Genomic DNA, 26,932 nt, shown 5'->3' on the forward strand with positions numbered 1-26,932 from the left:
CAGAGCAGCAGTTCCGACTGCTAAAACAAATAAAAAAACAGCTTTCATTTATCCAATTTGCAGCTGGCTTCATCAGGCACAAAGACCAATTGTGCCTGATCAGGCCGGCTGCGAAGTCGGCGAAACGTTTCCTGAGACAGGGTCTGCTCTCGCTTTTTTGCTCAAATTAGCGGAGTCGATCTTGTCTTTTACTTTTGTTGGAAGCGCCTTTTTCTTCTTTAAAATATACACATGTATTTTTCATCATTCGTGTAGGCTCGTGGGATCGCTGGCAACTGCAGCTGTCGTCTTGCGTTCCTTTGTGCACGGACTTCTGGTAATCGCTGGGAAATTCTTCTTCGTTTCGGTGTTCTTGGCATGTTACCACCTGGAAACATATAAAAGTGATTAGTAATGTGCATTTCAATCAACGGATTTTAGTTCTTGGAATATAGTGGTGAGGAACGGCCGCCAGGTGGAGCAGGAGAGCCATCTCCCACCGAACACCCGGAATTTAGGTCGTGGCTCTCGGACAACTCAGAAGGTCACGGGGCACTTAAGGACCGTGATTGCCAATTATCTGACTGCGTGGGGTAGGGTTAATAGCCAAATTTCAATATACCTAAGTACCCACGTCATCAAATTACCGGGGAAGTCACACCCTCAACGGACTCTGTCGAACCGGGTCGCTCTTGCGACCTCGGTCCGGTGTAACCGAGCGGAATTACCAAAGTCAGTCGGACGCAATGACAACTTGCGGCACCGACGGCCTCACTATTTCTCAAGCATGAACCGTGCTGGGTCAATGGAAGAAAACACGGGCAACGAACTGGAACATTTAACAATTGGGGGTTTATTTATAATGGGGGCAATAATCGGGAAGGGAGACACAGAGCAGAGTTACAACCGAATAAAATGCAATGTATAATTAAAATAAAACACTTAACAATTCTACTTAACGTGGCGCCACACACACACACACACACACACACACACACACACACACACACACACACACACACACACACACACACACACACACACGAAATGGACCCCGTCAGGTCTTTATTCGGTCCCTCAGCCCAGGAGGGAAAGGCAAGCTGAGGACCAGGGTCTTGTCGGTACCTGGCGCCTCGTGCGGTTAGGCCCGCGACTGCACGTGTGGGGCCCGTGGTCCGTAGGAGCTTGGATGTTGAGCAGTCGAGACTCCAGACTCGTTGACCACCAAGACCACTTGAACCACAACCAAGACCAAGCCACGACGCCAGACCAAAAGCAATGGCCCCGATCACTGCTCTCACGCTCTTCCGAGAGCAAAAAGGCCATGATGACTCACACTCTCCTCCCTTTGGATGGGGTGAACACTTCATCTGGCTGGAGCGGAGTCGGCCCTAAGGTGATGAGCCTCCTGATTGGACGGGGTGTGTCGGGGCGTCTCGGAGGCCCAACCCCCGAAGAGGCTCTGGAGTAGTTTTCGGCACTCTGGCCTCCCATTGGCCGGAGCACCTCGACCCTACTCGCCCTTAGCCCATTGGCTGGAGGAAACGCTCTATGCCCTTCCTCGAAGCGGAGCCTCGATCTGAGGCAATGGAGGCTCCGTCCACGCCTTCAGCCAAAACACGTGGGCGATGGAGTCGATGGTGCGGAGAGGTGGAGGATTGACTTGTCGGGAGGAAGATTTAAAGATGTAAAAAAAAAACTGACTATGTAAGAAACCTGCAGCGCACACATGAAATTAACCCATTAGACAGAAGGACGGGAACCTAACTATAAACACATACTTATCAAAATACCTGAACTGCGGGGACTCTGGCTGTCTGTGTGGAAATGGCTGCCAGATTCATAACAATATAGCCCCCCAGATTATTTTGGGTGCATGGCCTTTTCATGCACATGTATGGCCTGAATGATGGAGAATTCCCAGTGCTGCAGTGAAATTTCCAAGTACATACTGCAGTGGGAATTCCAAGTATGCAACAGGAGTATCAAGTGTTGCAATTGAATTGCTAAGTGCTGCAGTTGAATTTTCAAGTGCTGCAGTGGGATTGCAAAGTACTGCAGTGGGTCTTCCAAGTACTGAAGTGGGGTTTCCAAGTACATAAAAGTTACTTACCAGAATGTAGTAAGATCTTGCAAGCTCACAAACTGATTTTCAGGTGCAATCTCACTTGATGGTCAGCTAAAAAGGAGAGTGAATAACTTTACTTTTATTTTACTTTATTTGGAGCAGGAAGACTCCACCAAACAGTGTGGGTGGCTGTACAATTTTTGCTCAGTCGTGACTGATGACTGAATTGTGAGTCAGTGGATAAAGAAAAAAAATCTTAGCTTGACAATTTGATGATGGTAGTATAATTTGAGTCAATTAGACAATTTGAAGTTGATTACAGGCCGAGAGTGATTGGATCAGAAAAGTATGCTGGTAAGCAAACCACCTGCATCTTTCATTCTACTTTTCAAATGCAAACCTGCAAAACTACCGAATACAACACTGTGTCTTTTTGGACTGTTGACTGTTCAAATCAAGAGCAAACCTAACCTGCATATTTTTTGCACTGTTCAAATGTTATGCAAATATGCATCTTTGTTTCACTGTTTAAATGTTTTGCACTGTTGAACAGTAGCTTGCTGGCCTAAAGGATAAAACTAGGTTCCCACTATCATGATACGCGGCACGATTGAAATCGTGGTCTTAATCGTGGTGATCCTATCAGATCTTATCAGATCTTGAGGTCAGTCGTGGCAATCGTGTTAATTGTAGAAAAATTTTGAACCGTTCAAAATTTTTCTACGATCAATTGTCAATCGGGATCATCGTATCAGATCGTATTGTATCGTAACAAAGCGCGACAGATCACATCGAATCGTGCTTCCTAATCGTGGTGATCGGGATCGATCTTAGACAAGACAAACACCACGCTCTGTGAGACCACGATTTCAATCGTGCCGCGCATCGTGAAAGTGGGAACAGACTTTCAGAGAAATTCCATGATCAGCTACGAATGGCCAATCGTGGCGTTCGTAATGGATCGCACGACAGTGGGAACCTAGCATAAGCCTTAAAGGAAGGCAAGCTCGATAGCAATCTTTTTTTCGTTTTGTCTTTTTAGTTTTGGCTTTTTTCTTCAGTTTACAAATAAAGGTGCGTATGGGATGGTTATGAAGTGCAAGTCAGGAAAGGATAAAAAAAATTACTCACTTGAATGAATGTGAGGAAACCTCATTGCTCATTCCATCGATAAAAGAAACATTTTTCCTTCGATAATCACAATTTTCAATGAACGTGGTAGGTGGTTTTACTTTCTTATTCAATGAAAGTGGTAACGGTTTTACTTCCTTCTTAAGAGCATTGGGTGTGTCCTGCCCTTTTTCACCCCCAAAATTCACAATAGATAATGGTTAGTTCATAACGAAAAGTACATCTTGCCACCTTACCGATAGTAAATTAAATACCTGCCAATTTTCAGGAGGATACGATTTGATTTGACGTCGCAAAACGGGAACAAAATTGGGCGTTTCTCTCTTATTGTATAGAACTAGATCTGTGTTCGCCTGTTTTCTCACACTGAATGTGTGATGTATGTATATATATATATATATATATATATATATATATATATATATATATATATATATATATATATATATATATATATATATATATATATATATATATTACATATGTATGATACATATGTATATTCATATATACATATGTATGTATGAAACAAAGATGCAGATCCGCATCCATCTTGCGGATGGAGACTTCCAATTTTGTGACATACTTGACCTTGGACAGTAAAATTGGGATCCCATCCATGAATCTGTCGTCTCGTGCAGCCAAAGCTCGTCATTTGAAATGCGCTATTATAAAGACGTACGTTCTGAAGGAAATGGTCGCAATCATTATTTGTTCCGTTGAGCAGTGACAGCAGATATTGAGGTGGCGTTGGGAATAAATCCAATTTGATTTTTCCACTTGCACAGCAAAATCCTGGTGGCTCGCCAGCAAAATTTTTTTGCCTCACAGTAGTTAAGCAGTGTGACCACTCCTTGGCTGTTTTCACAAGATCTTGGCTATTCGTTGTTCATCTTAGCATCTTGGCCTCTTATAGGTTTTCTTGGCGTATAGGTTTTCTATAATCATCGCTTTTCGGAAACTTTGTGAATTCTTGACTTTTTTTCATTGGCTCACCTTGGGATTTTTGAAAATGAACACCAGTGTGGCTTTTTGGACAATTGAAGGAAAGTGCCCTTCCTTCCTTTCCCCTTCACTCATGCTTACCTCTTCCCAAAGCCCCTCCATCCCCCACGGACGTCTCTGTGCGTTGTCCACGCGTTGTTTAGTATGACCCGTTTGAACGTGCTGTTTTAACGTACCAAATTTCATTCAGGCCTTTACTAATGCCGGCATTTTCAGTCAGGTCAGTCAGGTTTCTTGACTGCCACTGGTAACATGTAATCCAGTGCTACCTGCTGTATGGTCGGGTAGTTGGCAACTAAACCAACTCCCCTCACTGGCTCTCCAGTGGGGATGGTGACTGTGACACCCTGCAGGACATAAAACAACACCTGCTAAAGGGTGGTTGAGCTCATTTAGGGAGCCAACACCTATCCAGTAAGGAGATGGTGTCTCAAAAAACACCCATCCGGTTGGACTGTTTTTTTAGGTTGTAGGTTGTAGACAGCAACTGCTCAGGGTGGTACTACCGTTCTGACTTTGGAGTGTTAAAGTGGTGCCCGGAACCATCTTACACTCTCTGTGTCAGGATTGCTGGTCTTACTTTCTGTCTCACTCAAACTATAACTACCGGACTTGCTTTAATCTCTTTCTTGTAAACAAACATCACACACTTTTCTTACTCACTCTTCATTCTCTCTCTCTCTCTCTCTCTCTCTCTCTCTCTCTCTCTCTCTCTCTCTCTCTCTCTCTCTCTCTCTCTCTCTCTCTCTCTCTCTCTCTCTCTCTCTCTCTCTCTCTCTCTCTCTCTCTCTCTCTCTCTCTCTCTCTCTCTCTCTCCTCTCTCCTCTCTCCTCTCTCTCCTCTCTCCTCTCTCCTCTCTCCTCTCTCCTCTCTCCCCTCTCTCCTCTCTCCTCTCTCCTCTCTCCTCTCTCTCCTCTCTCCTCTCTCCTCTCTCCTCTCTCTCCTCTCTCCTCTCTCCTCTCTCTTCTCTCCTCTCTCCTCTCTCCTCTCTCCTCTCTCCTCTCTCCTCTCTCCTCTCTCCTCTCTCCTCTCTCCTCTCTCCTCTCTCCTCTCTCCTCTCTCCTCTCTCCTCTCTCCTCTCTCCTCTCTCATTTCCCTGAGACAGCCTCCAGTTAAATATAAATATGATAAAGTCTGAAAAGTTAATTGCCGCTCTTTCCCGGCATTGTGGGGTGCAAAGAATTGTAGGTGATCTGCCTGTCTCTGCTGCCAACGAGAGGGTGGTGGGGGGGGGGGCTTAAGCAGTCGTTGTATTGGTCCCTTCCAAGACCCTTGCATTTTGAACCCACGTGATTCTTCTTCAATTCATTTCACCAACATTCATGGTCTTTCTTTGAGTCTCCTCTGTTGAACGTCATCAAGCAAGCTCCTCTCCTAATATCTTGCTTCCATCAGAGACCCAATTATCATATGATGTTCTTGTTAATTATTTTAACATCTTGAACTACAACCTTCACTCACGATTCCGCTTCAAAGGAGGAGTCTGTGTCGAATCCAACATCAACACACCTGCTTGTACGCCTTATGGACCTCAAATCTCCAAACTTTGATGCCATCTCGCTTAAGATTTGTCTCCCGACCATCACTATGTTTCTCTGTTTCACTTACTGCTCTCCAAATTCTACAAACTTGAAAGCTTTCTTTGACTTTCTTAACTCTTGCCATGAAGCCATGACATCCGAGAACACCCTCAAGCAGAATTTCTCTATCTCGGAGACTTCAGTGTACACCACAGAGAGTGTCTGAAATCTTCCCACACAGATGTTGGGGGGAGGGGGGGTGGGTTGAAGCTCTGACGTTTTCCTTTCTAAATTATTTGGAACAAATTCTCACCCGCACTACCCACATCCCAGATCGTCATGACCACACTACCAATACTTTGGATTTGTTCTTCACTTCCAATCCGTTGCAATACAACTACACAATTTCACCTCCAATTGGTTCTTCTCACCACAATCTTGTCAACATCCCTTTACTTTCCCCCACTTCTCATCCGACTGCGCCAACGAAACGCCAGTATTGGCATTTCAATAATGCTGACTGGACTGATTTACGAAACTTCTTTTCTGACTTTCCCTGGAAAGACCACTGCCTCTCCTCGGGCGATGCCTCTATCTCTGCTGAACATATAGCTGAAGTTATTGTTGCAGGAATGGAGGCTTATATCCCCTTCTCTTTCAAGTATATCTCTCTGACCAATCCTTGGTTCAATAATTCCTACTTTGTGGCCATTCTTGTAAGGGATGTCACATATCGGACATGGAAAAACTCTTCTTCTTCTGACTCGCATTCACTTTTCATATCCGCCAGAAATCATTGCAAACATGTTAATGGTGAGGTGAAACATTCCTTTATTCAAAAGAAATGTGACAACCTCTCATCTTCTTCCACTAATAAATCTTTCTGGTCCTGAGCTAAAAGTATCTCCAACAACTTCTGTCGCTCTAACTTTCCTTCGCTTTTCAGTTCCGATGATGTTATCGCTGTCTCTCCAACCGATAAAGCAACTCTTTTTGTTTCTCTTTTCTCCTCAAACTCCACACTGGATGACTTGAACCTTCCATCTCCCTCTAATGCTCCCCTCACCAATCCTATGTCCCTCCCCATAATCTCTTTTCATGCAGTCAAAAAAATACTTTTCTCTCTCTGGACATAAGCAAAGCCGACGGGCAAGATGGCATTCCTCCCCGTGTCTTGAATGAATGTGCTTCAGAACTTGCACCCGTGCTTGCTCGTTTGTTTTGTTTTTGTTTTTGTTTTTGTTTATAAACCCAAACTTTTCCTCTTACCTGGAAACATGCCTTAGTACAACCTATTTTCAAGAAGGGTGATCGTTCAAACCCTTTTAACAACCGTCCTCTTGCTCTCACTTCTACTGTTTCCAAAGACTTTGAATATTTTCTCAATTCCCATTTTCTCAAGCATCTTGAATCTCACAGTCTTCCATCTGACCAACAATACGGCTTTAGCAAGGCAAGATCTACAGGTGATATCCTTTCTTACATTACGACTGCCGGGGCCTCTTTGAGAGACGATGGGTAATCCTTTGTTGTCGGCCTTGATATCTCAAAAGCCTTTTACAGAGTTTGGCATTGGGGTCTGATATCCAAGCTTCCCTCTTTCGGCTTTCCTCCTTCACTCTGCTCTCTCACATCGAGCTTTCTCTCCGACCACTCTATCTCCGTAATTGTTGATGGTTCAACATCTCCCCCTTCCCCATCAACAGCGGTGCACCTCAGGGTTCCATTCTGTCCCCAACACTCTTCTTTCTTTTTATCAATGACCTTTCTTCCACAAATAACCAAATGCACTCGTATGCTTACATTGCATCCATGTCTTTCCCATCTGCCCCATCTTCCCTCACTCGATCTACATCTCGTTTCATCACAGCCACTTCTTTAAATTTGGATTTGGACAAAATCTCCCAGTGGGGAAAATGTAATAAAGTTAAGTTTAATGTTTCAAAAACTCAATTTCTTCCCATATCTCTTTAAAACTCCTCTCAACTCTCCAATCTCCTTTGAAAGCTCTTCAATTACACCATGTGATACAATAAACCTACTAGATATTACTCCAACATCAAAGTTATCCTGGAATACACATATTACTCAAATACCTAAGTCTGCCTTGAAGAAATTAGGAGTCCTGTTCAGATGTTGAAGATCCTTCTCCTCTGTGGTGTTGCTCCAATTATATAAATGATTGATTCGTCCTTTTATGGAGTACTGCTCTCAGATCTGGGGAGGTTCCAGCTCCACAAACTTACTGGACATAATTGAATCCAAAGTTATTCGACTTATGAAGTCTCCCAATGTGACCTCAAAACAAGAATCCGCTCAAATTACGCCGCATGGTCGGCTCTCTTTCTCTTTTCTACAGATATTACTTCAGTGCCTGCTCGCAAGAACTTGCTGTTTGTGTACCTCCACCATTTGCGAGACCAAGGAACACTCGACAAGCCACTACATCACGTGATTATTGTGTGGCCATTGGCAATTCAAGGGTGGGTCGTGATGATGTTTGTTTCTTCCCCTCCACTGCCAAACTCTGGAACTCTTTACCTTCTCACGTCTTCCCAAACACTTATGACCTTCTCCTTTTAAAAAAGCAGATTTTTTTTACTTCTTCAAAAACTCTTAGACTATTCTCTCTTTCCTTACTTTTCTATCAATGCAGTTCTTTTATTCAGGCTTGGCTTCGATGAGGACTATTTAATCCGTGACTGAAGCCATCAACATGAAAAATAAGGGGACCGTTCCCCTCCACCCCCCCTCCCCTCGTTCCCTGAATTCCCCCAATCAAACGCATGTTGAGAACACCCCTCTCCCTCCCTATTACCCTGCCCCTCTCTCCCCCATCATCCTCCTTGCTCCCCTCCCCCTCCCCAGTGTGTAGCAACGAGTGGTGAGGCCTCACTCTCCCCCATTCCTCACCCCCCTCCCACTTCCTCACTCTCCCCCCTCTTTACTCTCCCACCCTTCCTCACACTCCCCCCTTCCTCGCTCTCCCATCCCTTACTTGCTCCCCAGACCCTTATTTGCACCTCTCCCACCCCCCGGTCTCAATATGCCTTTCAGTGAAGCGACGGGTTGTATTTGCTCGTATGTATTAAATAGACCGTGAAGCTTATTCTAAAAGCTTTTGTGAATGTGTTTAATACTGTATGTTGCATTCCTGGTGGAATTCCCTCATATATGGCATATTTCTTTGTTACTCACAGGCACAAACAGACATGTCAAACAATGAGAACCCCCCAGTGGAACAGGGGGGCCAGAAGGTGATGAAACAACGAGAAAGCAAGAAACAAGAGGAGGCAAGTGAAGCTGAGGTACAATGTACATATTATTTTGTACGACATCCATCGTCTGTCCAATGCCCCAAAGATATGAACGTAACCCTTGCATGAGGACCGAAGTCATGTGGATTTTGTCCACAGCATGGGTCGCATGTGCATAGGTCGTGTTGCTTTGTTTTGTACAAAGAGTTGTTTCCACACTTGTGTTTCACCAAGTCCTCTATTATGTCCCATCCTCCTCACATGTCCCCTTGCTGTGAAATTGTTGTAACATAATAGATGATATAAACATGCACTTGACCCCAAAGCTTGCACTTATTCAAGACTTGAGGCCCACCCTTTGAACACAACAATGTGGTACTCATAGTAAGCTATGTAAATACACATTCCAAAACCAACCGAGATTTTTTTTTTCTGAAGCCAGTGCTAATGTCTTGGATTGAGTCCTGCCAAGGTGCTCTGGAGGTGGTGGAGTTAACTTTGAGCTGTCTCGACTCGGTTCGATTCGTGACCTGGTTATCAATTGTTGGGTCGGTGCTTCAGTGGCAGCGAATGCATCACATCGATTGTGCCGTCCCTTGGATGTATGTTAAGTCAGGTATCCTGTCTGCTAGTATTAGTCGATGGAAGTTGAAGATCTCACGGTGTCTTCCCCGAAGTACCGGAACCCTGAGAAAATTTCAAATCGGCTTCAGCCGCATGCTAGGTCTGGCAGAGTTGTTCGTGAAAGATTTTTGTCAAGATGTCGCTCTCACCTGACCCCACAAGGTGGGATTATTTGGAACCGTCTAAGTAATAGTTGTAGTTGTAGTAGTAGCAGTGGTAGTTGTTGGATTAGTCATAATTGTAGGAGCAATAGTTTTAATGTGTGTAGTTGTCGTAGTAGTTGTCGTAATAGCAGTCATCATCATAATAGTATTTCTTGCAAAACGGTTCCATCAATTTACAAATTTCGTTGTCCAACCACGACTTCATACAACCATCTTGAATTACTTTGTACTTGTACCTGTTGCTGCAATTGAGCCTGGGGAGTAACTACTGAAATCTGTACAGTATATCCGGGTTCGTCCCGACATCTTTGTTCCTTTCACATAGCTTTCTCTTTATTCATTCTAATTATTGCTTTCTCTTTTCTTTTATCTCTTTTACTCTATATTTTCTTTCTTTATCTATCTGTCTAAGTTGAAGTGAATTCTTGCAGAATTTTTTTCTGTGAGGCTCACTTGGCTGCTCGCGGATGGGTTTGAGGGTCGTGGAGTAGAGGCTGAAACCCGAATCTTATCCAGGTTCCTCCTGATGACCCCATCTTTACTCTTTACTTCAGGTTCCTTCTGATGACTCCATTGCAGTATTTGGTCTTCCGTTTGATTTAATGGTGGATGGAAAAGTTTTTGTTGGTGGGTTTTTTTTGTGTGCTTTTTGACCACGTACTGTACGTTACTTTTACCACATATGTACAGTAATGATTCTCGCATTGACTAGATTTTGTTATGATCACAGATTTACAGCTATGATGATCAATGTCTTAACTTGATTGGATCATATTGTCCTTAAAGGCTCGATCGAATACACCATTTAACCTTTACTCGATTCATTGTATGAAACGCGTTTCTACGTCACATGGGACAAAGCCTGCATGCATATGATGTCCCATAACATGTCGTGTGCCATACATTGTGTGTCCGGAAAGAATCGTACATGTTGCATTTCACACAGTTCAGGACTGGCTGTGTCTTACTCTGCCAATGTATGAAGGCTGTGTTGTGCAGGTCAACAGACATGCTCATCATGTTGACCAGTGTATTTGATTCTTAGGAATCGGAATAGACCAAACTTGTATTCTCTTAGACCTATTGTCTTGTTAGCTGTGCATAAATAAACGTCATATTAGACCTTTTCTTTGTACGGAGGACAGGATGAAAGGGAAGAGGAGATTAAAATCGAGATTACTTTGGAAGAAGACGACAATAATGAAGATGAAGAGGAGCTTCCGTGTAAGTTTTATCATGCAAATTTACTTGAATCTGAATAGAAAAATTAATTGATGGAGCAGTCTGAGCATAAATTAGCCTGGTTACCTCCGCCACCAAAGGTGGACGGAGGTTACGATTTCACCCATTTGTCTGTGAGCAGCATATCTCAAAAAGTTACGGACGGATTTGGACGAAACTCAGTGGACATGTTGGGTGTGTGACGAGGACGCATTCATTAGATTTTGGTGAAGATCCAGATCCAGATCGGATAATTATTTAAGGGATTCTTTACCATTGAGAGATTCGGTCAAAAACAATATATTTAATTACATGATATCTCAAAAAGTTGTTGCTGTAGAAGGAGCAGCAGTAATCTCAGCAGCAACAGTTGTCATTGTTACAGACTGAAAACTACCCTCCCGTCTGAAAGAAAATTACAGATGAGATTCTCATGAGAATTAGTCGCAGGGTATTCGTAAGGACTGTTTTGCTCATGTAATTAAACTTTTATTTGGTCATCTCTACCGAGATACCTAATAAAGCCAGACTGCATGTCCGTCCGTCCTTCAACAATTTTTCTTTCCGATTTTGATGAAACTTAGTATGTGGGTAGAGATCGATGAGTGTTGCACAACGATATAACTTTTGTCCGGGTTCAAGGTCAAGGTCACAAGGTTACGTAAGTTTTAAAAATCGCCATTTTCAAAACCTATCTAGTCTGCCATTCTACAAGATATTCGGCAACTGTTTATTGATTATGATAGTAAAAAATATTATCTTGTATCTAACTGGACAGATTTTTGAATTTCCATCCCGTTTGTCCGCCACGTAACCTGGAAGATGGTCAAAAACACCTCCCGGTACAAAGAACACTTTTTACTTCCGATCTTGATGAAATGTAGTGTGGGTAGAGGTCCATGAGTGATACCCAACGACATATTTTTTCCTGGATTCGAAGTCAGGGTCAAGGTCACGAGGTCACGAAAGTTGTGAAAGTCGCCATTTTCAAAACCTATCGAGTCTGTCATTTTAGGAGATATCTGGCAACGGTTCATCGATTATGATAGTAAAAAAAACATTATAGAGATGACCGTCACCCCCACATGGGGGTAATTTTTAACACTATCATCTGAACTTTACTGTCCCCTTTTGTTTCGTTTTCCAACGGGGCTTTATGGCTGAACACCCCCATAGCCGTCATGAAAATAATATTCTTAATGGAGCAGAGATGGTCGAGCAAGGCTCCAGCTTCAGAGGGGTGCAGTTCTGAGAAAGATGGTACCCCATTTATAGTACGGGAGGCAGATCTAGTCTTTTACGCCCACTCCTGACTCATTCCTGCTTTTTCCACCATCTTTTCCTCGTCCTTCCCACCTTTTCTGGTGTATTGCGTAAATGCGTTTTCTCATTTTAGCTACCTGCCCATCCTGCCACAGCGGGGTCTAATCTCATCTTGTCGGAAAAAAGATGGTGATACTAATGATCACACTAGTGTCACTCTCCTTTTCTGACTTGTTGAGATTTTTTATCCCGCACATCGGCACATGCCCGTTTAACGTTGATGTAGGATACCGGAGCAAATTGCCTTTCCAGTTTATTTTGGAGTGGAACAGATTGTGTTTGACGCACTTTACGGTGTCGTCGAATTGGTCATGTTACATCCTTTTGGCTGTGCTGCTGCAGGAGAGGTTGATTAAAGAAAAGCAAAGTTTTCAAATCCCACTCGGTGCCACATTCATTGGCCTCGCCCGTTCCACCAGGGACGGGAGAGGCTGTTGTAATCGGTCTCTGGTCAGTGACTGAGTCTGTGCACAGGTCCACTTTAATGTAGATTACTCATTCGCAGATCTACTGTAAGCTATGTATGCCGGTGAGGCTCTGAATTGGTCAGTGCTCAGTGCTGTTTGTTTTGCTTTGCTTCCTGCACTTATTTGCATTCCCACTGCATGTAATGATGTAAAATGTGGTTACAAAGTTTTAATTTATATGATTTTTCATTCCTCCCAGTGGGTTTGCTGGAGAAGGAGCCGGTGGTTGAGGGGAAGCGAGAGAAAAGGAAAGTGGAACGTTTGAGTATGCCAGCCCCTCAACGACCAGATAGTACTCAAATGGCCGCAGGTACGTTTCCTGTACTTCCTCTACACCTTTGCTTGTGTCCAAACATTACGTTTAGCTTTAACGCATTTATTTACCTTGAAGTCGTTTTTTTATTTCTAAAGTGATCGGATCGTAACTTTGATTTGCACTTTGGTGTTCTCAAGAGCTAGGTTCAGCCATAAAGCAGAATTGAAAGCAGACATATGTATCGTGTGTCTTCGCTTGTTCAAATAATAATAGCAAACAGCCCACACATATAGATGGGAGGAAGAGGAAGCACAACTTGAGTACTTGTTTACCATAGCGCCGCTGTAAAACACAAACAAACAATGCCTTCCCTGTCAGGGATAGTGTGGGGTAATCGGTTAGGAGTTAAAAGATAAGGTAAGATAGAAAACAGATGGTGTTTAGGGATAGGTAAAACAAACAGATTGACAGATAACAATAACAATATCCCCCTTCCGCCACGCGGCGGGGGATAAAAACCGAAATTTTTATCTTTTAAATATATAAAGTAGTAGTGTATGTATGTTTGTCCTCATAACTCGAGAACTACGCATTCCAGAGCAAAACTAAAGGCATATTCGGAATTGGCATGTCTCGGAGGTACGACAGCACACCTTAGATGTTTTTAAAAACGAGAATTTTTATTTTTTTATTTCTTGGGCTGTTTCAATTTTTTGCCGCAATTGATTGATTTTCGGCGTAGCGACTTTTTTTATTCACAACCTGATAAAAATAAGACAAAGACAGACCAGTGGATGGACAGACCAGTGAACGTTTACAAAGTTTCTGATCAAAATTTGACTTTTTAGATGCCCCGAAAAAGGAAGACCTCCACTGGTTCCAAGGCAGCTGCAGCAAAGCGAAAACACACTAAGAGACAACAGGAGACTGTAGAGGAGCAAGATGCCAGGCTAAATGAACAGGCACAGCAGCAACAGCAGCAGCGACAAAATGAGACTGAAGAGGAGTGATCAGCCGCCTCTCGGACCGGCAGCGCAGTGAAGTTCAGCATCCTGGCACCCAACGGTCAGACACGCAATATGGTCTACCCCAAGGCACTGGAGCACTGATGAAGAACGCTGACAACTATAAAGAAATGTGAAATGTGTCCAAATTAATTGTCATATATAAATGTGATATATACCGGGCGTAGTGGCGTGCGCCTGCAATCCGGCTACTCGGAGGCTTGGGTTGGAGGATCGCTTGAGGACGGGAGCTCTGCGCTGGGCCGTGCTATGAGAGGGTGTAGGGCAGCCCGGAGTCATGGCGAATCCCAATCCTTATCCCTGTGTCGTAAGATTCGACCAGGGTTGCGTCAGGAAGGGCATCCGGCATAAATAAAAACCTATGCCAAATCAGTATGCGGATCATAACGGATGATCCGCTGTGGCGACCCCTAATGTGAGCAGCCGAAAGACGAACAACATATAAATGTGATATATATTAAGCACCACAATTTACCCCTTTCTTATTCCTATTTTTTTCCCCATGCAACGCCAGGTACTCCAGCTAGTTTATTAATAAAATATGACAGATAATAATAAAATTAAAACCGATGTTTATCGCGTTAATGCCCACAAGGGCCAGTGGTTTAAGTCACTGACTCGTAAGCTCACAGATTTTGTTTGATACAAGAGAAAGCCAAGTTTGATATTTCTTTCCTCTTGGGTGCGAAAAAGTTTCAGCTTCACCCATGTACAGTTGTGGCTCTGTCTCTCTGTATCTCCATCTCTATCTCTCTCGATCACCGCCCGCACACGTCGGGAGACAAGCGATCACCGCCCGGACACGGCGGAAGACAAACAACCACCACCCGGACACAAACATCGTCAGGACATGATCACCGCCCCAACACGTCAGGAGACAAACAATCATCGCCCCAACACGTCGGAAAACGAACAATCACCACCCCAACACGTCGGGAGACAAGCAATCACCACCCCAACACGTCGGGAGACAAACAATCACCGCCCAGAGACAAACACCGTCCGGACATGATCACCGCCAGAAATGGCGGAGACAGAAATGCACATGACACACTACCCGAGTTCCTGTTCCTATTTCTTTTCGAGGAACTCTGGGAAGGGTTTAAAATAGCAAAGGGCTTACGTTGTGTAGTAACCTTTTCCTGGTTCCTTTATGCAGCTTTATTTGGCTAGAAGAGCATGGAAGGAGTTGATTTATTTATAATCCTGACCACCAAGGGTAATTGATTGGGTGAGAGCTGATTGGTTATTACCTTCAATTACAGGTGAGAGATGTGATTGGGTCTTGTTATTCATATACTGTTCGACCCCCCTATTCGTGGGGGATACGTTCATGGAAAATGCCGTGAAGAGTGAATCCGCCAATAGTGGAGCATTGTTTCAATGGCAAAAAGGAGGGGGGGGGCATAGGTTCCCAGCAGTTCCTGGTTCATCGGGGAAACTTTTTAAATCTTTTCGATTGCGAATGCACATGATTACAGTTTCACAAAAAATGCTTACGAATATTTAAAAAAGACAACACCAAGTACCTTTTCCAATGTTTATTGAAGGAATGCGATTAACAGTTTATTAAAAGTGATTAACCAACCATACCGTAAAAGTAAATAAAATTAAAAAAACAACAATAAGGATCCTGATGAGTCGCTCAACGAAGGGGATGCAGGAGAAGCCAGGATAGGCAGGTGAGGGTGCTGGTGCTCCTGAGGTGGACGGACCAGGGCGGAAGAACCCAGTGATTGAGAGCTGTCTGGTAGATTGCCAGATTTTTATGTAGCTCCTTGGATGAGAGTGTCATGTCATCCAACCCCCTCGTGAACTTGAGGTTACGCTCCATGATCGGATTGGCGTCTAACAGCCCCCCGGTAACTGACCGCATGTCCTGCAGCATCTCACCCAGAAACTGGACTGTGAGTTTCGACGTCGACCTCTCTTCCTCCTCATCACTGCCCACTTCCATCTCCCCCTCGGATACCTTGGTAATGGCTCCCAACTCCTCCTCGGCATGCGAAGCAATGAGAGCATCCAACTCCTCAGGCTCCATGTCGTCAAAGCATCCTGGAAGTGGGTGACCACTTTGGTGCTCGGTACATTGCTCGCAGAAACACTTTCTTGGATCACCTTCTCGTTCTTCTGAATGTAGCGAATGGTGGATTTGTTTACTCGATCGTGTCTGCCCACAGAAGCCACACTCTGTCCTCTCGACAGCTGGTCCAGCAGATCCACTTTGTGACTCGGGCTCATCACTTTCTTCTGCCTCTTGGCAGTCGACGCATCTCAGTCAGTGGTCTTGCGCTTGGGAACCATGCTTGATCAATGAGCAGAACGAGAGGCAAAACACTGGTCAAGTGTATATATATATATATATATATATATATATATATATATATATATATATATATATATATATATATATATATATATATATATATATATATATATATATATATATATATATATATATATATATATATATATATATATATATATATATATTGTTGTGGTTACCAGATTCGCAAACCACCATTCAGGTCCCTTAGGTGAGGTATCTCGGTAAGTGCATGTGTAGTTAGGCCCAAACCCGTTGTCTAGTGGGAATACATGTCATTTATACGTGCTGCGACTCTTCAGGATAGCCGTTTTTCTTTTACTATCTTTATTTTGGACCAACCGCCATGATCACAACCACAACAACAACCACCAACCACAACGCCGCTTCACCACAACCGCCACGACCTTTACCGTCACAACTCGCCACCATCGCATCACCGTCATCTCGCGCCACTCATGGGCACCGATGCTGGACTTGTGTAGGGCGCACGTTGAACAGCGTGTACAAAATCACGGATTTTGTGCTTCAAAAACGGATCAAAAACGACACACGCCCACTTTTTGCCGTCCAATCGGTGAGCGAGGGGCGATTTGGCCCCGCCTCCAGAACGATCGATATATGCAAATTTGTGGATCAAGAAGCCTTCACGCCCACTTTTTCTCGGGCCAATGGGGAGCGAGGTGAAAGGTCAAAGGGAGGGGGTCAAAGGCGAAGCTACGGGGGGGATAAAAGGACGGTGTTCGTCAGTCACGAGGAAGAGTCGCAAACGAGAACGAGAAGGAGTCGGAACGAAGGAGGACGAGAACGAGAAGGAGAACGAGAACGAGAAGGAGTCGGAACGGAGGGGACAAGTGTGGAAGTCTGGAGCCCGAAGCCTGCAGTGGCTGGAGAAGCTGAAGAGAGTCGGACGAGGGAGGGGGTGCTCGCGTCGGTGCCAGGAGCTGCACGCCCGAGGGAGGCCGGCAGCGCGACCTGGCCGAGGTGGAGACGCACACCAGGGATAATAAAGATCCTCTATACCCCGAGCATCAGCAACCCCCTCCTGTTTCCCCCCGCGCTGAGATAGTGCGACCAAGGGGGCCCCGTTCCCACCCCCTGCCAGGCACTGTCCACGAGGCCCGCGGGTTGTGAGGCCATCGCCGCTCCGCGTCTCATCACCAGACGGGTAGGCGCGACCCGGTCTCGGCCTCAGGCCCGCCTCATTCTTGGGGATATTCTTTCCTTGGTTTTGGGTATGTGTTGTCGGCGCCGTCTGTGAAGTAGAATTGTATAAGTGTTGCCGTGTGCTCGGTAGTCGGTATTAGCTCTGCATTGTTTTCACTTTTACATTTGCTTTTTGTGTAAATGGAATTGTGTTTTCTTTTTTTTGTGTGCATTTGGTGGAATTGTATTTGTGTGCTTTCCGTTCGTCGCGAATAAATGTGCTTTATTGTTGAACTGTTCTCCCGCTTCGCTTCGTCTTTTCCTCCATTGAATCCCCATCTTGCTTCACGTAAAGGGTTGGTAGTGGGCTGAATACGCCCGATAATTAATCGAACCGTCGAGGTCGACGATAACACCGCTCAGTTATTCTGATAGTACGGAACGGGTCGCTTAAGTGGCCCGTGTCCGAAGTCGACCTGCGGCGAGGTGCGATCGCCCGGTCTACCCTCCGCGTGGGTACTTAGGTAGTTCGAATTTGGCGAGCAACCCTATCCCACGCGGGGGCTGATTGGCTCGATCGCGGTGAGACCGAAAGGTCCACCCGTGACTGGTTCCCGGCGTTAGTCCGAGAGGGTCACGACTGGATTGTCCGTCCGGTGGGCGACGCGCCGCGATTCGAGTTACGTGGCCGTCGCACGCCGGCGGGCGCGAATACCGCAACACTGGTGTCAGGTCGTGCGATACAAATTCATCGCCCTCCTCGCGGCACTGGTATCGGAGAAAAGGAAAACGGGCTGTCCTGTCTCCGGCTAAATTCACGGGAATCGGTCCAGGGGTGAGAGAAGCGACCCCCGATTCCCTCCAAATTACGAGCGAGCAAATTAACCCTTCACGAGAAGCAAGATGGCGTCTCAAGGCGAGCGGGAGCCGGGGGTATTAGAAATGTATATGTGTAGTAATGTAGAATCCATGGCACAGGATGGAATCCCCGAGCAGGAAATGTTGATTGTGCAGTAACACGGACTCGCCCAACTGAACCCAGAACCTGAGGTGGGTGCGGCAGCGGCCGCGGTGTATGACACCTCCCCCCCCCTCTCCACCAAAACCCTTCCCCGACCCCTGCCGAAACGGCTCACCCAAGCGCACCCGACATGACCCAGCTATACACCATGCTGGCAAAAATGTATGCGGAAACGACAGCGAAGATGATTGCGAACATGAACAAGCAAATGGACGAAGTAAAAACAAAGATGGAAGCGAATATGAAAAACGAAATGAAAGGCATGAACGAAAAGATGGATACAAATACAAATGAAGTGAAAACGACGATGGATGCGAATACACAACAAATAAACGAAAAGATGGATACAAAAATGAACGGAATGGAAACAAACATGAAGGAGGAAATGAAAGAGCTACGGGGTGAGACGCAGAACATGGGCCGAAGCCTGCAGGCGGGCATGAAGGCCGTGACCGGGGAGATAAAAATGGCGACTCCACGTGTGGGAGCAAACGAGCTGGGTGGGGGTGCAACGGCTGACAGGCCCGCGGTGGAGGCGGGTGAAAAATAATTCGTGGAACGTGTTGGGCGAGGGTCGTGACGATGACCGAAAGGGAAAAATTAAATGGGGAGACCAAAACGTGTGAGACGAGACACGAGGTGACGACAACAGAAATAATAGTTGAGACAAGGGAGGTAAAGGGTGAAGAGTTGGCAGAGACACGGGAGATGGGAACGATAGAGGGAAGACTACACGAGGAAGACGGGGTAAGTGACGCGCACGCACACACGGAGGTAGTGGAGGACAATGGGGTTGAGCTCGCGGAGCGTGTTGGGACCCGGTGCGAGCACCTGGATGGCCTCCTCCAGGAACGAGGGGAGGGAGTATGCCCCCTTGAGGCGAGTCACGACCAGGTGAGTTCGGTCGTGCTTTGCGAGGTTGAGGGGACGAGTGCTGTGGACGGGTGCACGGAGAGCTTGGGGGGTGTAGAGGCCCCGGAGACCCTTGTGGGGACACAAATCCCCAGTGTGGTTGTCCCTGTGTGTGTGGTGCAAGGTGTGAGTGCGGCACCGTGTGTGGAAGCGACCCCGTGTGTGAGTGGTGTGGTGGCGATGGTGCCAGAGTGCGTGCTTCCCAGCACGCCGGGTGTGGATGGGGCACCGTGTGTGAGTGAGGCCGTGTGTGTGAGTGAAACGGCCAGTATGAGTGAGGCACCACGTGTGAGTGGTGTGGTGGCGATGGTGCCGGAGTACGTGCTTCCCAGCACGCCGTGTGTGGATGAGGCACGGAGTGTGAGTGAGGCACCGCGGGTTAGTGCCCCCGCGTGTGTGGGTGAGGCACCGTGTGTGGAAGAGACCGCGTGTGTGAGTGTCGCCGTGTGTATGAGTGAGGTACCGCGGGTGAGTGCCTCCGCGTGTGTGGATGAGGCACGGTGTGAGAGTAGTGAGGCACGCGTGAGTGAACGGCCGTGTGCAAGGTCGCTGTGTGCAAGGGAGACCGTGTGTGTGAGAGAGCGGTATGTGAGGGAGATGTCGGTTGGCATGCGGGAGCACGCAGCCGCATCTCCCGGTGTGAATGTGATGGTGTGGACTGTGTGCGTCGTAACACGCAGGTGTGCGTGGGTGGAATGGAGACGACGACGGCGACAGAGGAGAGAAAGCCGAGTAGCGGCTGTAGTTGTTTCGAGGACCGTGCCGGGTTCACCCAGCAGTGAGCACGCGGTTCGTGCTGTGCAACGCACGAGACCACCACGTGCTCGCTTGCGAGAGTGAAGTCCCGGTCCGGAAACGCACGCGGTGGATTTGCCGATCCCGCGGACGGACAAAGTTTAGGCAGGTAAATGGATTTGGACCGGACGGGTTCTCCACGCGATCGTGTGTGTTAAGCTCCAACGGGCAAAGCACATGTGTTCGCGTGGGGAACCCCTCGAGACGTGTGGCTTGTGTTTTTTTTTTTTTATGCGCACGGTGACGCCATGGCTGCACGTGGGGTTGGAATCCGGCAGGAGGGGTATCTCTGCCGGATGGTCCCGTCCAAGGAGGGACGAGGAACACGTGCAGCTGCATGACGTCACGGGCAGGTGCAAAGTGCGCGAGCTCTGAGTTGCCGCGCAGGTGCTGCGCATGGAAAAAAGGGGAAAAGCAAGCCTCACTTTCGGGTGTACAGGATTCCTGGGCAAGGGGTGAAAGACCCCCTTACCCTGGGCACAGGATGGAAACTAGTTAGGGGGAAGGGTTAGCTTAGTTAGACCGACTTCATGGGGCAGGGGTAAGTCCTCATGGAGTCCGTGGAATGGATTAGTTAGAGGGATTGTAGCCAGATTTAGGTTGGGAAATAAAATGAATTATTTAAAAGACAGTGACAGACAGTGAATGTGTAGATTTGACGTAGTTTAGCGACGTAGGTTAAATGGAACGTGCTACTAGTTTAAGGGACGACGTGGGAGCACGAGTTAGTTAGGGGATGTAGTTAGAAGGATGGCAGAGTTCAGTGGTGTGTGTGTTGAAGAGTTGGTGAGTTGTGAGGCATGTGCTTGGTGAGTGAGTGAGGCCAGCGGGTCTGTGTGTGTGGAGTGAATGGGGAATGCATGGTGCGATGAGTGATTGGGGGGAGGAGTGACTCCCGCCCAAGGGACCCCGGGGTCAGAGTAAAGTGAGTTAGCTGGGTTAGTCAAATTGAAAAATGGAGGTTGTTTTGTTGTTGGTGGGAAAGTAGGCTCGAGACCCATTTGGAGGGGTGCAGGAGCCCTGTTGACGGGCTTGGGAGCGTGGCTGCGAAAGGTGAGTATCGCTGAGTGGGTACCCCGGGCACCAGGCTAGTCGGCCACGGTAGGCCATGGGCCCATGGGGGGCCGGGATAGCGTAGTGGGCACGGGTGCGCCTGCTTGGTGCGGGGGCCCGGGGCGCCATTAGCCGCGTGGGCAGTGTTGTGGGCACGGGTGACCCTCGGAAAGGGGCCCGGGAGGCCGGCCTGCCACGTGTGCGTTTCAGGGGAGGTGCCATGGGGGGCACTCCCCGGTGTTAAGGAGCTGGTAGGCTCGGAGGCAGTGTAGTGCCCGGGGGTGCCATAGCGGGAGATTCGGCAGAGGGTCGTGCCTGCCAAAGGGAGCCACGTGTCCCAGCCAGGAGACCGTGTGAGGGCACGGAGAGAAAATTGGGGGGCGAGGCCCGAAATTGTGAGGACACCAACACAGGCGACGGGAATCTGGGTTGTTAGAACCAATAGTTTAAGCGAGAGGCGCTTGTTGAAAGCCCCAGGGTAGTTTAACAGTTAAATGGTTAGGGTAGATTAGGAGATGTACCCCTCCGCACCATCCATCCCCTTGCTGTCGTTGTGGGCCGCTGGACCCACTTTGGTTAGATCGCTGAACTCTGGGGAGGCCATTCTGAGGCTTCGTTGGGCCTCGACACAGGACGTAAGCTCTCCCTTGTTCCCCTCCGGGAAGGGAACGTAGGGGTTGGGAGTAGGCTAGGTGACAGGATAGGTTAGCCGAACAAGGACGATAAAGGGGGTTAGGGGACGATTTATAGTGGGGGAGTAAAAATAAAAACAACAAAAAAATAAGTTGGGGCTAAATTGGGGTTTGACAAATTAAGGGAGTGGGTATGTACAGTGACAGGCAAAGGCGATAGGTTGGGAGGGAGACGGGTAGGTAGGTCCGAGCCCGCCTTCCAAGTGGCCAGCACCACCGCACTCCCTCCACCAACTTCCACTGACGGCAAAAGCTGGCCAGCTTCATCTGCTGGCTGTGTTACTGCAAGGCCTGTGCCGGCCAGTTCATCTGCTGGCTGTTTTTCTTCGAGGCCTGTGCCGGCCTGGTTCTGCGGGCTGAGTTTGCCTGCAGCGGCCTTCTTCTGCGGGCTGTGTTTGCCTGCTGCCTTTGCCATGCCATGCCCACTGCCCACGTTCACCAGCCCCGTTCAATTTTTGCTTTGCCCCCCCTGTTCATTTCCATGTGCGCCAGGATCAAGGCAACAGTTTGCAAGCTGCGAGAACTGCCCTGTTGGCAGCTACAACACGGGCCTGCAGTGGCAGCCCGTGCACCGTGTTTGTGTCCATGCATCCATTCGTTGTGCTCATTGCGTGTGCCACTTGAGCTGGCACGGAGACTGCGTTTGTGCAGCCCATGCACCGTTGTGGTTCACTGCATTCAGTTCAAACCGTTCATGCATTCATTCGTTGTGCTCATTGCGTGTGCCACTTGAGCTGGCACGGAGACTGCGTTGTGCAGCCCATGCACCGTTGTGGTTCACTGCGTTCAGTTCAAAAGGGAAGGCCTTGGACTGCGTGTGAGCAGCCAGCCACGTTCCCTGTCACCTGCATTGTTTGAGTCAGAGACTGCATGTGGGCAGCCTGGCTCCCTGCTAACTGCTTTCTTTTTGCAGAGTTCGATGATCCTGGGCCATGGTTTAGTGTAAAATTTGTAAGTTAAGGTTAAGATGTACTGTACATATGAGTGCGACCTCGGCATGTATGACTTAGCGCCGGCAATTTTATTTAAGTCGTCCGTGTGAGTGAGTTTGTTTAGGTAGTTACGCAGCCCTCAGGTTATTTATTTTGGGGACACGAATACCATGAATGTCGCACTCAGGGATCCGTAGGTAAAATGTACTAGGGGAAAACTACACATGATGGCACACGAAAATTTGACGACTCGGGACGAGTCTGAAAAAAACAAAGGGGGTAGTGTTGTGGTTACCAGATTCGCAAACCACCATTCAGGTCCCTTAGGTGAGGTATCTCGGTAAGTGCATGTGTAGTTAGGCCCAAACCCGTTGTCTAGTGGGAATACATGTCATTTATACGTGCTGCGACTCTTCAGGATAGCCGTTTTTCTTTTACTATCTTTATTTTGGACCAACCGCCATGATCACAACCACAACAACAACCACCAACCACAACGCCGCTTCACCACAACCGCCACGACCTTTACCGTCACAACTCGCCACCATCGCATCACCGTCATCTCGCGCCACTCATGGGCACCGATGCTGGACTCGTGTAGGGCGCACGTTGAACAGCGTGTACAAAATCACGGATTTTGTGCTTCAAAAACGGATCAAAAACGACACACGCCCACTTTTTGCCGTCCAATCGGTGAGCGAGGGGCGATTTGGCCCCGCCTCCAGAACGATCGATATATGCAAATTTGTGGATCAAGAAGCCTTCACGCCCACTTTTTCTCGGGCCAATGGGGAGCGAGGTGAAAGGTCAAAGGGAGGGGGTCAAAGGCGAAGCTACGGGGGGATAAAAGGACGGTGTTCGTCAGTCACGAGGAAGAGTCGCAAACGAGAACGAGAAGGAGTCGGAACGAAGGAGGACGAGAACGAGAAGGAGAACGAGAACGAGAAGGAGTCGGAACGGAGGGGACAAGTGTGGAAGTCTGGAGCCCGAAGCCTGCAGTGGCTGGAGAAGCTGAAGAGAGTCGGACGAGGGAGGGGGTGCTCGCGTCGGTGCCAGGAGCTGCACGCCCGAGGGAGGCCGGCAGCGCGACCTGGCCGAGGTGGAGACGCACACCAGGGATAATAAAGATCCTCTATACCCCGAGCATCAGCAACCCCCTCCTGTTTCCCCCCGCGCTGAGATAGTGCGACCAAGGGGGCCCCGTTCCCACCCCCTGCCAGGCACTGTCCACGAGGCCCGCGGATTGTGAGGCCATCGCCGCTCCGCGTCTCATCACCAGACGGGTAGGCGCGACCCGGTCTCGGCCTCAGGCCCGCCTCATTCTTGGGGATATTCTTTCCTTGGTTTTGGGTATGTGTTGTCGGCGCCGTCTGTGAAGTAGAATTGTATAAGTGTTGCCGTGTGCTCGGTAGTCGGTATTAGCTCTGCATTGTTTTCACTTTTACATTTGCTTTTTGTGTAAATGGAATTGTGTTTTCTTTTTTTTGTGTGCATTTGGTGGAATTGTATTTGTGTGCTTTCCGTTCGTCGCGAATAAATGTGCTTTATTGTTGAACTGTTCTCCCGCTTCGCTTCGTCTTTTCCTCCATTGAATCCCCATCTTGCTTCACGTAAAGGGTTGGTAGTGGGCTGAATACGCCCGATAATTAATCGAACCGTCGAGGTCGACGATAACACCGCTCGGTTATTCTGATAGTACGGAACGGGTCGCTTAAGTGGCCCGTGTCCGAAGTCGACCTGCGGCGAGGTGCGATCGCCCGGTCTACCCTCCGCGTGGGTACTTAGGTAGTTCGAATTTGGCGAGCAACCCTATCCCACGCGGGGGCTGATTGGCTCGATCGCGGTGAGACCGAAAGGTCCACCCGTGACTGGTTCCCGGCGTTAGTCCGAGAGGGTCACGACTGGATTGTCCGTCCGGTGGGCGACGCGCCGCGATTCGAGTTACGTGGCCGTCGCACGCCGGCGTGCGCGAATACCGCAACAATATATATATATATATATATATATATATATATATATATATATATATATATATATATATATATATATATATATACACACATGTCACACACACACACACACACATATATGGAGTGACAAGCACTCCCCCTATCTCCAATGGACATAAAGTCATACACCAAAGTGTCACCTCCAATCTGGAGGCCTCAGCCCGGTGACTCTGTCAAACAGACAAAGATTACATGGTCAACATCAGTTAACCAAACGGAGCCACCTATCCAGATTTCAGGCTCATTTGCCCCATCCCTCCCTCCTCCCACTTCCTTCTACTCCCTCCTCCCACACTCTCCTTCCCTCACACAGAGAGACAGATATGTTGGGGGAGAGGACGCAGCTTAAAGCGACCCATTCATGCTACCCGCTTTAATATACAGTCCAGATGTCAAGACTCATAATATCCTGTGGTCATGATACAGTAATGCACACTCACCTCTAAGCTTTCTTGTTGTGCTTGAATCTTACCCCAGCTATAATCCTGGTGTTTCGCAGGCAGGGTGAGCTATCGATGTTAGCACCGTCCTTCAAAAGAATGTCAAGCCAGATGACCTGTCTGACAGCACTGGTCATTGGTAGATGTTAAAGATACCCCAATGTCTTACGTGAAGAATGCATAAGTTATCACCAGCATATTAAAGAAAAAGAAAAAAAAATCCTGCCTGAATGGGCTGCAGGTGAACATCAGGCCTAAAAGCTGGTTTGTGAAAGACGTGTCAAAAACCCTCCTTTGCTGTTGAAGTAGTTGTAGCAGTTGTTCAAGGTTCATGGAAGAGGCTTGATATGGACCTGTGGATGTCTGGTGCTGTTTTGTTGCAGGGAAGGGTATGAAGCTGGGAGATATAGAACGAGTGCGTTTTTTCTCCGATCGCATGAAAGCCGAAGACCTCAAAGCCTTGCACCGAATCTTGTTCAACCGTCTGGGTCAGGTAACGTGTCAGCCACAGAGCCTACTGTATTTCAAAGGCCAAATTCAGCTGGGTAATCACCTGCGTAATTTTATGCTCTGTTCCTCCAGGTGTACGAAGTGAAAAAAAACATAAAGCAGTTTAGTGGGTTCCCGTTCTCAAAGGATGACAAGCTTTGCCAGAAGAAAGAGGAAGCATTGAAAAAGTACAAGTTTGCATTAATTCTCTTGACTTACTTCCTTCGTTCCTCCCTCATGTGCCACAAAGTTTTTCTTGCCTTGTCTCATACTCTCATTCAATGCTATCTCTGTTTTGCCAGTGCTGTGTGCATTTGGCCAAAACATTTTGCAATTTTACTTTTACCTCCGCCACCTTAGGTGGACGGATGTTTTCACCCCTGTCTATCTGTATGTCTATCTGTCTGTGAACAGGATATCTCAAAAAGTTGTGGACAAAACTTGGTGGACAGCTTGGGTGTGTGACTAGGATGAATTGATTTGATTTTGGTAAAGATCCGAATCCTGATCCGGATAGAAGAATTTTTAGCTCATTTGGAATTGGAATTCCAATATTCCAGATGAGGTATTGTGATCATGCACCGTCCGTCCGTCTCCTATTTCGACTTCTCCGGCTAAACCGCTGGGCCGATCCGGCTGAAATTTGGCAGCAATGTTCTGCTCCTGACTGGTAACAGGGATTGCAAAGCTCGTTCCAGTCACGTGACTTTAAGTAGGTCAAAATGGCGGACTTGATGAATTCCTTCAAAAATCTTCTTCTCCAGACCCACCACTCAGAATGCTCCCAAATTTGGCTTACGACACTAGGCCAACGTAGGGATGTTAGATTGCGGAGGTCATGCCGATCGCATGATCGGAAGTGTGTCAAACTGGCCGACTTACTCAATTTTGGGGGGAAAATCACATAAAATCCTTTTAAAATCTTCTTCTCCAGATCCACCAAGTCAGGATGCTAACAAATTTGGGTTGCAAAATTAGGACAGGGTCCTAATGTTAAATTGCGGAGGCCATGCCGATTACGTGGCCAGAAGTGTGTCGAGATGGCGGTCACGGCAAATTACTTCAAAAATCTTCTTC

The 26,932-nt window shown here is 47.4% G+C and overlaps 1 protein-coding gene across 10 annotated transcripts in view; it reads left to right on the forward strand.

Annotated features, from left to right (window-relative positions):
* The window catches only part of LOC147009891 (protein DEK-like), a 55,222-nt gene that overhangs the window by 19,898 nt on the left and 8,392 nt on the right, over positions 1 to 26,932 (forward strand). For 4 of the 10 annotated variants that reach the window (XM_085861491.1, XM_085861496.1, XM_085861492.1 and 1 more), the window contains exons 2-6: positions 8,904 to 9,011; positions 10,894 to 10,972; positions 12,959 to 13,069; positions 25,750 to 25,859; positions 25,949 to 26,043. In XM_085861491.1, the coding sequence (XP_085717617.1) occupies positions 8,904 to 9,011; positions 10,894 to 10,972; positions 12,959 to 13,069; positions 25,750 to 25,859; positions 25,949 to 26,043 (503 nt within the window). Of the gene's footprint in view, positions 1 to 8,062; positions 8,187 to 8,903; positions 9,012 to 10,893; positions 10,973 to 12,958; positions 13,070 to 25,749; positions 25,860 to 25,948; positions 26,044 to 26,932 lie in introns of all 10 variants that reach the window. The other 6 variants (XM_085861501.1, XM_085861498.1, XM_085861499.1 and 3 more) reach the window with 3 other exon arrangements.

The sequence above is a fragment of the Eptatretus burgeri genome, chromosome 17, assembly GCF_056783735.1.
Source record: "Eptatretus burgeri isolate ZD-2024b chromosome 17, Ebu_testis_v1, whole genome shotgun sequence".
Lineage (NCBI taxonomy): Eukaryota > Metazoa > Chordata > Myxini > Myxiniformes > Myxinidae > Eptatretus > Eptatretus burgeri.